The sequence below is a fragment of the Chiloscyllium punctatum genome, chromosome 36 (assembly GCF_047496795.1).
Source record: "Chiloscyllium punctatum isolate Juve2018m chromosome 36, sChiPun1.3, whole genome shotgun sequence".
Taxonomy (NCBI): domain Eukaryota; kingdom Metazoa; phylum Chordata; class Chondrichthyes; order Orectolobiformes; family Hemiscylliidae; genus Chiloscyllium; species Chiloscyllium punctatum.
In genome coordinates, this window is record NC_092774.1 from 39,758,090 (window position 1) to 39,773,543 (window position 15,454).

General features: G+C 45.8%; 1 protein-coding gene and 2 long non-coding RNA genes across 3 annotated transcripts in view; 1 reads left to right on the forward strand and 2 right to left on the reverse strand.

The window, feature by feature from the left end:
• Positions 1–15,454, reverse strand: part of LOC140460440 (uncharacterized) — a 252,860-nt gene that overhangs the window by 175,343 nt on the left and 62,063 nt on the right. The gene's annotated exons all lie outside the window — the stretch shown is intronic.
• The window catches only part of LOC140461044 (uncharacterized), a 153,147-nt gene that overhangs the window by 78,584 nt on the left and 59,109 nt on the right, over positions 1–15,454 (reverse strand). Inside the window, 1 exon segment of the mRNA XM_072555829.1 lies at positions 14,091–14,163. Within this exon segment, the coding sequence (XP_072411930.1) occupies positions 14,091–14,163 (73 nt within the window).
• LOC140460436 (uncharacterized) lies at positions 339–14,468 on the forward strand. The gene is made up of 3 exons (XR_011954088.1): positions 339–667; positions 8,335–8,439; positions 13,894–14,468. It is a non-coding gene; the product is annotated as an uncharacterized lncRNA (long non-coding RNA).

Consider the following 15,454-nt stretch of genomic DNA (forward strand, 5'->3'; position numbering starts at 1 on the left):
ATTAAGATATCCCTTTGAATGTGCCCATATTCCTTTGAAATATAATCTCGTACATTTACATCTCTTTATTTGCAGAAATACCGTTAAAATGTCCATGCCCTTTAAAATGCAGATTGCCCCCTTTAGATATGATGCCGTTCCGTTAGATGTCGGGATATCTGTTTAAATTGAGCCGTGAGCTTTCCCAATGTAGACAGGGCTCCTCGAAACGTGGCAGTGTCCCCCCTGCAGCTGCAGAGCGAGACAGGAGAGTTTGTTTTTGTGAATGAGCAGTTGTAGCGCGAGGTGGCTGTTACTTGGTGACGGTGAGGCTTCCCCCCGGCCCCGCCCATCCCCCTGAGCTGACGTCACGCGGGGGTGAAGGCGGTTGGGAGGAGAAGTCGCTCGAGCGGGGAAGGGGCGGCCGTTAGGAAAATGGCGCCGTGCGGCCCCGGGGCAGACACCCGTCACTGGGCACCGCCGCCTTCCTGGTGCAGCTGCTGTGTCACGGCCACACCGCCCGGCTGTACAGCAGGTAGGAGCCGGTGACCATTCTGGAGGCGGATGGGGTTAAGGGCCTGTTTGGGAACCCGTCGGCCGCCTGGGTGGTGGAGTTCTACTGGTCGTGGTGCGGCCCCTGTGTCAACTCTGGGGCCACCTGGAAGGTACTGGGCCCGGGAGGTGAAAGGTGAGGCAGGTTGGGGGGGGGGACGGAGGGGAAGGAATGTGGGGCCTGTCCTGTCATAGTGACATTTTACACTCACTTTCCATCTGCTTTTACTGGGGCTTGTGCTGTTTACCCCCTCACTGTTTGTTTATTCCTTGTGCTGTTTACCCCCCTCACTGTTTGTTTAATCCTTGTGCTGTTTACCCCTCACTGTCTGTTTAATCCTTGTGCTGTTTACCCCTCACTGTCTGTTTAATCCTTGTGCTGTTTACCCCTCACTGTTTGTTTAATCCTTGTGCTGTTTACCCCCTCACTGTTAGTTTAATCCTTGTGCTGTTTCCCCTCAGTGTTTGTTTGTTTAATCCTTGTGCTGTTTACCCCTCACTGTTTGTTTATTCCTTGTGCTGTTTACCCCCCTCACTGTTTGTTTAATCCTTGTGCTGTTTACCCCTCACTGTCTGTTTAATCCTTGTGCTGTTTACCCCTCACTGTCTGTTTAATCCTTGTGCTGTTTACCCCTCACTGTTTGTTTAATCCTTGTGCTGTTTACCCCCTCACTGTTAGTTTAATCCTTGTGCTGTTTCCCCTCAGTGTTTGTTTGTTTAATCCTTGTGCTGTTTACCCCTCACTGTTTGTTTAATCCTTGTGCTGTTTACCCCCTCACTGTTTGTTTAATCCTTGTGCTGTTTACCCCTCACTGTTTGTTTAATCCTTGTGCTGTTTACCCCTCACTGTTTGTTTAATCCTTGTGCTGTTTACCCCCCTCACTGTTTGTTTAATCCTTGTGCTGTTTACCCCCCTCACTGTTTGTTTAATCCTTGTGCTGTTTACTCTTTGCTGTTACTTGTGTAATTCCCTAGGGTAGTGTGTAAATACTATTGAAGGAGATTATGCACCAGCATGTCTATGTTCCTCAGTCATTGAAGGGGCAGGACCTGTTGAGAATGGTTGGTCAAGTGTGTGGTGTACTAAACCTTGTTAATATGGATATAGTTATGATTTGGAGATGCCGGTGTTGGACTGGGGTGTACAAAGTTAAAAATCACACAACACCAGGTTATAGTCCAACAGGTTTAATCACCTGATGGAGTGTCACTCTGAAAGCTAGTGTGCTTCCAATTAAGCCTGTTGGACTATAACCTGGTGTTGTGTGATTTTTAACTGGGTATAGTTTGTTATTTGGTAAAATATACTTTTTATTATTTAGAGTCATAGACATGTACAGCACGGAAACAGGCCCATTCAGTCCAACCTGTCCATGCCAACCAGATATCCTAAATTAATCTAGTCGCATTTGTCAGTACTTGGTTCATATCCCTCTAAACCTTTCCTATTCATATACCCGTCCAGATGCCTTTTAAATGCTGTAATTAACCGGCTTCCACTACTTCCTCTGGCAGCTCATTCCATACATGCACCACCCTCTGCATGGAAATGTTGCCCCTTAGGTACCTTTTATATCTTTCTGCTCTTACCCTAAACCTATGCCCTCTAGTTGTGAATCTCACCCCAACACTGCGGAAAAGACATAAAAACATTGAGCAGCCACACAAATGCAAAAGCAATAAAATATCAAGCCACATGAGGAAAATAATTATGGCTCTACCCTTTTTGTTCTCCGATAGACATTTAGACATTTAAGATCTGTCAATCACACCAGGATCGCCACAGAGCATATTGTGTAAACTCCTCAATGTCAACAAGCAGGGCACCAGTGTCACCAAAACATTGGGCATGTTCCTCATTGTCGGCAGAAAAGGGACAAAACCTACTTTTGATGGACAAATAAGGAGCACTGGAGGACCAGAAGGAGACTTGTCCTCCTGCCATTCAGAGCTCCCCTATTGGTGAATGCGGACGTTGGGCCATGAGGTTCTGAAGCTCCTGCTCCTCCTCACTCTCAATGAAGATTGAGCTTCACCTCAGACTGCAACTTCCTTCCTCTGTCCAACATCTGTGAGTACGGCACTCTTTTCTCACCCCCTTTTCCATTTACGTTTCATTCTAGGGAACAATTGTTGACTTGGAGCAACTGAAAGGAATAGGAATGAATCCAGCGATGGGACAGACTTGGAAAAGTTAGTCCAGGCCTTTGTCTCAATTGGCAAAATAGATCGGCAGGAGATTGGAAGAACGCAGCAAGCCAGGCAGTATCAGGAGGTGGAGAAGTCGAGGTATCTGGTGCACCCCTTGTTCAGGACTGGGGGTGGGTATAGGGAGAGCTGTGGAACAAGGGTGTACTGGGAGCAGGGTGATGAAGTGGGGATAGGTGGAGACAGGTAGAGGGTACGACCTGGTTGGTGAATGGGAGGAAGGAATCTAGTTGGTGTCAGGGAGGAGTTAGAAAGGAGGGGGAGGGCCTGGGAAGGGAGTTTGTGATGGAAAGGGGGGTTATTTGAAACTGAACAACTCAGTGTTGAGTTCTCCGGGCTGTGGGCTGCTCGGACGGAAGATGAGGTTTTGTTTCTCCAATTTGTGGTTTGGTTTGTTGTGGTAATGGAGGAAGCCAAAGATGGTTATGTCAGAAAGGGAGTGGGAAAGGGCTTTAAAATGGGTTGAGACTGGGAAGTCCACTTGGCCTTTTATGGATGTTTACGAGGAAGGCAAGAAAATGGTTATAAGACTCATATAGGACCGAGTTACAGAGCCATACGGCACAGAAACAGACCCTTCAGTCCAACTAGTCCATACTGACTGTGTTCTCAAACTAAACCAGTCCCACCTGTCAGTGTTTGGCCCATATCCCTCCAAACCTTTCCTATTCATGAACTTATCCAAATGTCTTTTAAACGTTGTTACTGTACCTGCATCCACCACTTCCTCTAGACATTCAGTCCACACGTGAACCACTCTGTCTAAAAAAATTGTGCCCATCGACCTTTTTTTGAAAATCTCTTTCTCCTCTCTCACCATCAAAAATTTGCTCCCTAATCTTGAAACCCCCACCCTCGGGGAAGGACACCCACTGTTCTCCTCATCTCTCCCCTTGTGATTTTATAAACCTCGATAAGGTCACCTCTCCACTTCCTATGGTCCAGTGAAAAAGTCCCAGCATATCTGCCCAGATGAAGGTAGATCCATATCCAGTCATGATCTGTTCAATGCTAGTCCCAATTCTCAGTGTCCAGGACAGCAACAGACCACACAAGACGTAGGAGCAGAAATTAGGCCATTCAGCCCATCAGGTTTGCTCATTCCATTCAATCGTGGCTGATCAGTTTCTCAATCCCGTTCTTCCGCTTTCAGTAAAGTGAAAACAGAGGGAGAGAGTGTGTGATGGAGGTTTTCAGCTTCCAGGGAATAAGAGAGGAAATAGTTCACTATAAATTAGAATTTATGGGATCGACTGATGAGCCAAAGAGAGTCAATTGGAGTTTAATTTAGAGAAATCAGAGGTTTACAGTTTGGTCAAGCAATTCATGCAGGACTGACACAGTTAAGGGAAGTGTTGCAGAATAGAGAGACCTTAGAGTGCAGGTTCATAGTTCCTTGAAAGTGGAGTCTCAGGTGGACACAATAGTGAAGAAGGCGTTTAGTTTGCTTTCCTTGATTGCTCAGAGCATTGAGTTCAGGAGTTGGGAAGTCATGTTATAGTGTGTTACCTAACTGCTTCATTGTTTTTAGTGAATATAGCCCACACCTCCCGCTGCTGCCATAACGTGGTTTGTTTGGAAGCACTAGCTTTCAGAGTGATTAGATTTATTTTAGATTTTATTACTTAGTGTGGAACAGGACCTTCAGCCCAACAAGTCCACACCGACCCTCCCAGCAATCCACCCAGACCCATTCCCCTACATTTACCCTTGCACCTAACACTACGGGCAATTTAGCATGGTCAGTTCACCTAACCTGCACATCTTTGGACAGTGGGAGGAAACCGGAGCACTCGGAGGAAACCCACACAGACACGGGGAGAATGTGCAAAACACACATTGACAGTTGCCCGAGGCGGGAATTGAATCTGGGTCTCTTCACTGTGAGACAGCAGTGCTGCCGAGTGCTGCTCCTTAATCAGGTGGTTGTGGAGAATAAGATCATGATTAGACTAAAGGAGTCCAGTGTTATGGAGATGTGATACATTAAACAATTTAAATTAAATCTTCCAACTTTTAGAATTGGGTTCTGTTCTTTGGTATGTTAATCCCAGAACCTGTTTCAAGTAACTTTCTCAAGAACGTAATTTAAATGCAGAGCTTTTCTATCAAAAATGTCAGGCTGACTTGACATTGGGACCCAGACAGAATTCACACCTATTGAAGGGTAGGCTGGGACTTTTTTCACTGGAGCACAGGAGGTTGAAAGGTGAAGGTGTCGGGTGCCTCATTAACAAGTTTGCAGATGACACTCAGATTGATGGACGATCAGATAGTGAAGGGGACTGTCAGACGATACAGCAGAATATAGATTGGAGAGTTGGGAAGAGGAGGAGGTTTGGGGGGGAGGGGGTACTTGATTGAGGCCTATAAAACCATGAGGGTTGTAAATAGGGGTGGATAGGAAGAATTTTTTTCTCCCAGAGGGGAAGACTTAATTACTAGGGGTCACGAGTTCAAAGTAAGAGGGGAAAGGTTTGAGGGAGATATACGTGGAAAATTCTTCACACAGAGGGTGGTGGGCGCCTCGAATGCATCACCAGCGGAGGCAGTAGGGGTGGGATTGATAGCGCATTTAAGATGTATCTAGACAGATACATGAATGGGCAGGGAGCAGAGGGATACAGATCCTTAGAAAATAGGCAGCAGGTTTACTTAGAGTATCTCGATCAGCATAGCCTTGGAGGGCTGAAGGGCCTGTTCCTGTGCTGTAAGGTGAGAGGAGAAAGATTTAAAAACACATGAGGAACACCTTTTTTTTGAGTGGTTTGTGTGTGGAATGAATGTCCAGAGGAAATGGTGGATGCAGGTTGAGTAACAACGTTTAAAAGACATTTGGATAAGTACATGAATAGGAAAGGTTCAGAGGAATATGGGCCAAACACAGGCAGGTGGGACTAGTTTAGTTTGTGAATATAGTCAGCATGGGCTAGTTGGGTTGAAGGGTCTGTTTCTGTGCTGTATGACTCAATAACTGTTCTGTACTGGTCTTAAAATCATTTTACTTGCCTTCCCCCAGAAACATCCACTTCTTTGTTGTTCTAAAATCAGATGAACTCAGCCTTGAATATATTCAATGATCCCCTAACTGCAGGGTGACTTCTGAACTCAATTCCTCTCACTAATACACCTCTTGCCTTGCTGATTACTTGCTGTATCTGTCTGACAACTGGCGGTGACTGGTGTGGAAGGATGCTGAGGCCACTTTTTACATCCACACATCATTCCTGATACAGGGCTCATGCCTGAAACGTCGATTCTCCTGCTCCTTGGATGCTGTCTGACCTCCTGTGTTTTTCCAGTGCCACACTTTTCAACTCTGATCTCCAGGATCTGCAGTCCTGACTTTCTCCACATCCCAATATATCACCATTTAAACAACACACCTCCTTTCGGCAGTTACTTTTTCATAACCGAGACTATAACTTCACACTGTGGGACTGCGTTTGCCAATTGAGACACAGACCTGGACCAACGTTTCCCGACTCTGTCCCCTCCCTGGATTCACTTGCTTTCTTTTCATTTGCTGCAAGTCAACAATTTAACCCTAGAATGAAAAAAATGAAACGGAAAAGAGGGTGAGAAAAGAGAGTGCTGTACTCTCAGATGGTGGATAGAGGAAGGAAGTTGCAGTCTGAGGTCAAGCTTGATCTTCATTCGGAGAGGAGGAGGAGGAGGAGCAGCAGCAGCTTCAGAAGCTCATGGTCCACCTTCTGCATTCAGAAAATAGTGAGGGCTCTGATTGGCAGGAGGAGCAGGCTCCTTGTCTGACTTCTTATTGGTCCATTTGAAGAAGGGTTCACGCTGTTTCTGCAGACAGCGAAGAGCATGTTCGGCTTTTGCTGAACCAGCATAGAGTAATAGAGATGTATGGCATGGAAACCGACCCTTCGGTCCAACTTATCCATGCTGACCAGATATCCCAACCCAATCTAGTCCCACCCCTCAACACCCGGCCCATATCCCTCCAAACCTTTCCTATTCATATACCCATCCAAATGCCTCTTAAATGTTGCAATTGTACCAGCCTTCACCACTTCATCTGGCAGCTCGTTCCATACACGTACCACCTCTGTGTGAAAACCTTGCCCCATAGGTCTATTTTATGTCTTTCCCCTCTCATCCTATATCTATGCCCTCTAGTTCTGGACTCCCAACCCAAGGGAAAAGACTTTGTCTATTTATCTTATCCATGCCCCTCATAATTTTGTAAACCTCTATAATGTCACCCCTCAGCCTCTGACACTCCAGGGAAAACAGCCCAGCCTGTTCAGCCTCTCCCTCTACTGCAAATCCTCTAACCCTGGCAACATCCTTGTAAATTTTTCTGAATGCTTTCAAGTTTCACAACAGGTTTCCAATAGAAAGGAGACCAGAATTGCACGCAATATTCCAACAGTGGCCTAACCAATGACCTGTACAGCTGCCACATGACCTCCCAACTCCTGTACTCAATATTCTGACCAAAAAAAGAAAGCATACCAAATGCCGCCTTCACTATCTTATCTACCTGTGACTCCACTTCCAAGGAGCTATGAACCTGCACTCCAAGGTGTCTTTGTTCAGCAACACTCCCTAGGACCTTATCATTATGTGTATAAGATCCTGCTAAGATTTGCTTTCCCAAAACACAGCACCTCATTTTTTTTTAATTAAACTGCATTTGCCACTTCTCTGCTCATTGGCCCATCTGGTCAAGATCCTGTTGTAATCTGAGGTAACCCCCTTCGCTGTCCACTACACCTCCAATTTTGGTGTCATTTGCAAACCTACTAACTGTACCTCTTATACTCGCATCCAAATCATTTATGTAAATGACAAAAAGTAGAGGACCCAGCACCGATCCTTCTGGCACTCCACTGGTCACAGTGGAGATCCTCCAGTCTGAAAAACAAACCTCCACCACCACCCTCTGTCTTCTACCTTTTCAGCCAGTTCTGTATCCAAATGGCTAGTTCTCCCTGTATTCCGTGAGATCTAACCTTGCTAATTAGTCTCCCATGTGGAACCTTGTTGAACGCCTTACTGAAGTCCGTATAGATCACATCTACTGCTCTGCCTTCCTCAAAAAACTCAATCAAGTTTGTGAGACATGATTTCCCACGCACAAAGCCACATTAACTATCCCTAATCAGTCCTTACCGTTTCAAATACATGTCCATCCTGTCCCTCAGGATTCCCTCCAACAACGTGCCCACCATCGACATCAGGCTCACTGGTCTATAGTTCCCTGGCTTGTCCTTACCACCCTTCTTAAACAGTGGCACTACGTTAGCCAACCTCCAGTCTTCTGGCACCTCACCTGACATGCGCACTATGCTGTATGGAGATGCTGTTCCTGACGGATTGAAAGTGTCCAATTGCCACGATTTCTCCCTTCGTCACTTGGCATAACCGCGCACGCTCCTGGTTATTTTTGATGTTCATCTTCCCTATAACCCTCATTTTATAAATCTCAAATGAGGTCACCCCTCAACCTCCTGTGCTCCAGTGAAAAGAGTCTCAGCCTCTCCTTATAACTCAAACCCTCCAGTCTTGGTAATATCCTGGTAAATCTTTACTGAACCCTCTGTAATAGTATTCTTCCTATTACAGGGCCACCAGAAGCGTTCTCAATACTCTACAAGTGGCCTCACCAACATCCTGTACAACTTCAACGTGATGTCCTAGCTCCTTTATTCAATGGGGTGTGAACAAATGGTAAGTGTGCTGAATGCCTTCTGAAGCACCCTTCCAACCAGTGCTGCAACTTTCAATGAAGTATGTACCTGAACCCCACCCCATATCCCTCTGTACAAGCCCTACCCTTCCTTATTTTAGGAATATGCAACCCCTCACTTTTATCTATACCCCTTTCATACACCCCCTCTCCACGCCCCCCCCCCCACCCCCACCAACACACTTACCCTCTCTCAGGCTTCTCCTCCATCACACATGCACTCTCTCTCATACACACACACATATAACGATGGGGTGAATTTGAATTTGCAGATATATTCAATTTTGCAGAAGAAGCGCACAACATGCAGGTAGTCAATCCATGTAATATTTTATAAATTCCTAGTTTGGAAAAAGAACCAGTCTGATTTAAGATTGTGATACTGACACACCTTTCATGCATTGTCTGGGCTGAGATGTCACCAGTTTCAAAAAAAAACCTTAAATGATCTCTAGAATATGACTTAATAGTAGCTCTGGGATGTACGCATTAATGAACTAAAACCTGCAACCCATTCTAAAAGATGAAAGACTTAACAGCAATGTACATTTGATAAATATATCAAATCAGTTGCATGACACTGTGACCTTTTAGTGTAAACTGTGTCTTCTGATCCTGCACCACATCTACCCGATGAAGTAGTGATTCCAAATTAACCTGTTGAATTATAACCCAGTGTTGTGATTTTTAAACTTTGTCCAACTTAGTCCAACACCAGCACCTCCACCACCTCGTTTCTAGTGAACACATCCCACACCTCGCCGTCCTCCAATAATCTGCCGATAAAACGATGCAGTGCCTGCACTCCTGAAAAATTTACAATTTCTAACAATATTAGCTAGTAATTCACTGCTTCATCTGATACACGACATTGGAAACTCAATGCAGGAGGCTGCAAGAAATGAGCAGCTTTAAAACAAAAACCGCTTGGAGCGCAAAGCTTTCGATGAGAGCCTGAGCCTGGCAGTATGTTCAAGTAACCTTTATTGTGACCCAAGTTTGTTACAGCTTCAGATCCCCACCAGCAAAAAGGCAGAGAAAGAGTAGTTGATTTTGTTTTTAAACAGCTCAAGATCAAAGCGCATACACTCCTGCCCCATCCCACCTGCCATCTCACTTCCTTAACTATTGGTCAGTACAGAGTTGTCCCTTTGTAATTGGAGGAGAAAGTGAGGACTGCAGATGCTGGAGATCAGAGCTGAAAATGTGTTGCTGGAAAAGCGCAGCAGGAATCCTTTGGAATTGGATCCTTGGTACAACCATAACCCATAGGAAATACTGCCTCACTCAGCAATTTGAACCCATATCATGTCTCCAAGGAAGCTTCTCTCCGTGCATTTGCCTGTTCTGGGGCAGTGTAGAGTCAACCACACTGCTGCGTGTCTGGAGTCACACGTAGGCCAGACTGGGTAAAGGATGCAGTTGGGATGACTGAGTGATTCTTTTTCCCCCAATGGCAGTTTCCTTCACTAAAAAGAATGTTAGTGAATCGGATAGGGGTTTTCTCCCACCACCACACCTCCCTCCATCCCCTGAAAATGGTTTCAACGATAGATTCCGAACTCCAGATTTCTGACCATATTCCAATTCCGCCATCTGCCACAGTGGGATTCAAACCCGGGAGTCCCCTAAACTGGGTTGACAGACCAGTTGATTATGGCACTGAGCCGTCGCTCCTTCAATCCCCCTGCAGTGGCAAGTGAACTCGCTGGTGCTTCCGCAGGTGGGAGGACTGGGTAAAGCCCTTCCCGCACTCTGGGCAGCTGAAGGGCCTCTTCCCCCGTGTGGACCTGCTGGTGGGGCGAGCAGAGGGGATGAAGTGCTGAAGGTCTTCCTGCACCTGAGGTAGGAGAATGGCCTCTCCCTGGTGTGACTCCGCCAATGAGTCTCCAGGGCAGATGGGACACGGAAGCCTTTCCCATAAGACCATAAGACATAGGAGGAAGTAAGGCCATTTGGCCCATCAAGTCCACTCCGCCATTCAATCATGGCTGATGCGCATTTCAGCTCCACTTGCCAGCGTTCTCCCCGTAGCCCTTAATTCCTCTAGACAACAAGAACCTATCAATCTCGGCCTTGAAGACATTTAGCGTCCTGGCTTCCACTGCACTCCGTGGCAATGAATTCCACAGGCCCACCACTCTCTGGCTGAAGAAATGTCTCCGCATTTCCGTTCTGAAATGACCCCCTCTAATTCTAAGGCTGTGTCCACGGGTCCTAGTCTCCTCGCCTAACAGAAACAATTTTCTAGCATCCACCTTTTCAAAGCCGTGTATTATTTTGTACGTCTCTATTAGATCTCCCCTTAATCTTCTAAACTCCAACGAATACAATCCCAGTATCCTCAGCCGTTCCTCATATGCTAGACCTGTCATTCCAGGGATCATCCGTGTGAATCTCCGCTGGACACGTTCCAGTGCCAGTATGTCCTTCCTGAGGTGTGGGGACCAAAACTGGACACAGTACTCCAAATGGGGCCTAACCAGAGCTTTATAAAGTCTTAGTAGTACATCTCTGCTTTTATATTCCAACCCTCTTGAGATAAGAGACAGCATTGCATTCGCTTTCTTAATCAGAGACTCAACCTGCATGTTTACCTTTCGAGAATCCTCGACTAGCACTCCCAGATCCCTTTGTGCTTTGGCTTTATTAAGTTTCTCACCATTTCCCGCAGTCGACATACTTCCATCTTTTCTCCACGGGGTGGGATTCCTCTGGTTTTTCCATGGCTGAAGCTTCTGCTGCACACGAACACGTATAGAGCCCCTCCACGCCGTGAATTCCTCTGTCCAGGCCGTATAACTGTTTCAGGCTCCACACACAGTGCACTGCAACAGTAGGGTCTTCATTCAGTCCCACTGATGCTGAAAACAGTCAGACTGGAACCAAAAAGCTTTGCTACTTTTCACAGAATCATAGCCCAAAATCCTTGCTGTCCCAATGGATTGAGTGACAGTCAGACGTCAAAGTGAGGACTGCAGACATTGGAGAGTCAGTGTTGAAATGTGCAACGCTGAAAAAACACAGCAGGTCAGGCAGCATCCGAGGAGCAGGAGAGTCGACATTTCAGTCCTCAGCCCTTCATCTGTTAATCTTGAAACTTCTGTCTTCAGATCTTCAAATACTCTGTAAAAAGAGATTACAAAAGTCAACACTTTCAGACCAGGGTAGAAAAGAAAAGACAAAGTAAGAACAGAAAAGAGATCTACTCCACCTCCTTTATCCTTCCATCCCTCCTCAGCCGAGTAATTAAGACACATATCTGAGTTTTCAGAGTCTGCTCCCTCCCTGAATTCACTCCAGTTGCATCAAGTGAACAGACATCGCCCCACCCTTCCCCCTCTCTCTCCCTCCCAGGATCAAGAGTTGCCCAGAGGGAGCAACCTTCACTCCGAAATTCACAGGGCCATTGTGACGCCAACAAGGGGTGGGCAAGAGGGGGAAGGAGCAAGAGGCGGGGCAAGGCCAGCAGCAGGCCCCCGCACCATGCCTGCTTTGCCTTGCACAGTTTGCAAAAGTCCGTTCCTCTTCAGAGAATCCCCACAGTATGGAAGCAGGCCACTCGGCCCAAAAACTCCACACCGACCGAACCAATGTCCAGTAAACCGCAACCTGACCTCCTAACTCCTGTACTCAATACTCTGACCAATAAAGGAAAGCTTTTCCAAATGCTTCCTATTGACCTGTGACTGCATTTTCAAGGAGCTATGAACCTGCACTCCAAGGTCTCTTTGTTCAGCAACACTCCCTGCGACCTTACCATTAAGTGTACAAGTCCTGCTAAGATTTGCTTTCCCAAAATGCAGCACCTCACATTTATCTAAATTAAACTCCATCTGCCACTTCTCAGCCCATTGGCCCATCTGATCAAGATCCCATTGTAATCTGAGGTAACCTCCTTCGCTGTCCACTACATCTCCAATTTTGGTGTCATCAGCAAACTTACTAACTATACCACTTATGCTCACATCCAAATCATTTATATAAATGACAAAAAGTAGTGGGCCCATTATCTATTGTAAAAGTGGAATTTTCAAAATATTACATGTATTGACTGCCTGCAGATTGTGCAGTCTTTGAGCAAAGTAGAATGTATTTGCAAACGTCATGCTGCAAATACAAACTCACCCCCGTGGATGATCTATCTCATGTGTGCATGAGATGGAGAAAAAGTCTATTTCTGTGCTCTATGCCTATTTGATAAAAGATGCTTTATTTCTGTTGGTGTAAATGTTATTGTAAATCATAGCTGGGTACTAATAGATGTAAGGGTGACAGAATTCCTCAAGTAGGGCACTAAGATTCCTGGGAGACCCCTGTTTCTGGTTTACTTCTTTAAGAGCTGAGAACAGATCAACATCTTAGTCTGTGGGAACAGGGCGATCAACAGAGGACAGAGAAATCAGGGCCTGAAACCCAAGCTGACACTCGACTACCCTGTGATCAGTGCTTTGATTAGCAGTGCCAACCCTCTACCTTTAACTTTACCTTGCTTCCCATTTAACTAATGTCTCTATGTTCAGGATCTAATCCTTGTCATTCTGAAGCCATGCCACTGTAAGGAGTCTCGGATCATAATCTCTTCAATGTGTGCAGTCAATTTTGTTACAATGCAGCACACATTCAGACACACAATTTTTAGTTTTAATTTTTGTGATCTTTAGAATCTAGTTTTGATTGCTGGTATATTTACTCTCCTTGTCCCTTTCTATTGTTCTCTGATGTTCATTTTCCACATCATTACATTACTCACCGGCCTTGATTTGGATTGGCCATGCTAAATTGCCCACAGTGTCCAGGGATGTGTGGGTTAGGTGGGTAAAATTCCGTAGATTGACTACTCTCTGGGAAAAGCAGTTCTTCCTCATCACTGTCCTAAACCTACTCCCCCTCACCTTGAGGCCTTGTCTCATTCACTAGCAGAAATGATTGGATAGGGTATGGCTTCATCCCCACAGTGCAATGAATTCAGGCATGAGCCCTTCTTCATGAATGATGTGTGGATGGACAAAGGGGCCTCAGGTCCTTCTACACCAGTCACTGCCAGTTATCAGACAGGTGCAGCAAGCAATCAGCAAGGCAAGTGATATATTAGAAGTGGGGATGTCCTCCTGCAGTTAGGGGGTCATTGAATATATGCAAGGCTGAGTTCATCTGATTTTTGAACATCAAAGTGTAGATTTTTATGTTGTGTACATGAGGTGGCTTTGTTTGAGTGGTTTGTGTGTTGGATGCAAGTATAGTAACAACGTTTAAAGTGGAAGGCAAGAAAATGATTTTCAGACCACAACAGACCAGTTATAGTCAGACAGCACAGAAACTGACCCTTCAGTCGAAGTATTCGTGCTATGTTCTCAACCTAAACTAGTGCCACTTGCTGGTGTTTGCCCCATATCCCTCCGCACCTTCCCTATTCATGTACTTATCTTTTAAAGGTTGCATCTATACGTGCATCGACGACTTCCTCTGGACATTCATTCCATACATGAACCACTTTCTGTTTATGAAAACCTTTTCCTGATTCTGTCTACTCCGTGGATTAATTTCCTTTTCCGTTCGGTTGCTGCAAGTCAAAAATTGAAGCCCAGCATGAAAAAAAATGAAAAAGGAGTTGATAAAGAGAGTGGCGTACCGACGGAGTAAGGAGGTTGCAGCCTGGAGCAAACTCGATCTTCATCCAGGGAGAGCAGCAGCAGCTTCCGAAGCTAGTGTTCCAACTTTTGCATTCAGACAACAGGAAGGCTCTGATTGGCAGGAGGACAGTCCGCTTCTGGTCCTCCAGGGCTTCTGAGTGGCCCACCAAAAGGAAGTCGTGAAGCGTGTGTTGCGTGCAGCGAGGAGCATGCGCATTATGCTCTCTGGCGATGCTCATGTCACTGATGGTATTTGGACATTTTAGAATTTAAGTAAAAAAGGGCAGATTCACCATTTCCCCCCCTGTGATATTTACCTTTCCTGCACCACCCATGATTTTATAAATCGAAATAAAGTAACCTGTCAACCTGTACAACCACAACATGATGTCCCAACTCCTACACTGAACGGTGCGAACAATGAAGGCAAGTGTGCTGAATGTCACTTTCACCACCCTGTCTCCCAATTATGCAACTTTCAAAGAACTATGTACCCGGTTTGGCGTTGCCGGTGTTGGACTGGGGTGTGCAAAGTTAAAATTCACACAACACCAGGTGATACTCCAACAGGCTCATTTGCAAGCATTAGCTTTCGGAGTGCTGCTCCTTCATCAGGTGGTTCTATCTGATGATCCTGTTCCACAAACATCCCAAGCAGCGCTCCGAAAGCTCGTGCTTCCAAATAAACCAGTTGGACTATAACCTGGTGTTGTGTGATTTTTAACTTTATCTACCCCAGTCCAACACCGGCAGCTCCACATCGTTTCCAGTGGACACAGCCCACACCTCCCAGTGCTGCCCGGAAACTGTATAATGATAATGGGATGATGCAGTACCTGCACTCCTGAAACATTTACAATTTCTAACAATACTGGCTACTCAGTGACTGCTGGAACCAATACACAACATTGGAAACATCGTCCAGGAAGCTGTCAGAAATGAGCACAGCAGGTCAGGCAGCATCCAAGGAGCAGGAAAATCAACCTTGCCCGAAATGTCGATTTTCCTGCTCCTCGGACGCTGCCTGACCTGCTGTGCTTTACCAGCACCACTCTCATCTTGATTCTGATCTCCAGCATCAGCAGTTCTCACTTTGACTTGTAAGAAATGAACAGTTTTAAAACAAAAACCTGTTGCAGTTCAAAGCTCTCAATGAGAGTCTGAGCTCGGTGTGAAGTTCAGGTAATCTTTATTATGACCCAACTTTGTTACAGCTTCAGAATCTCCCAGCAGAAAGGCATAGAAAAAGTAGCATTTTTTAAAAACAGCTCAAGGTCAAAGTGCACACATCCCCTGCAACTCCTCACTTTCTTCATTATTGGTCACCACCAAGTTGTCCCTTTGTAATTGTTTCCTTGGTACA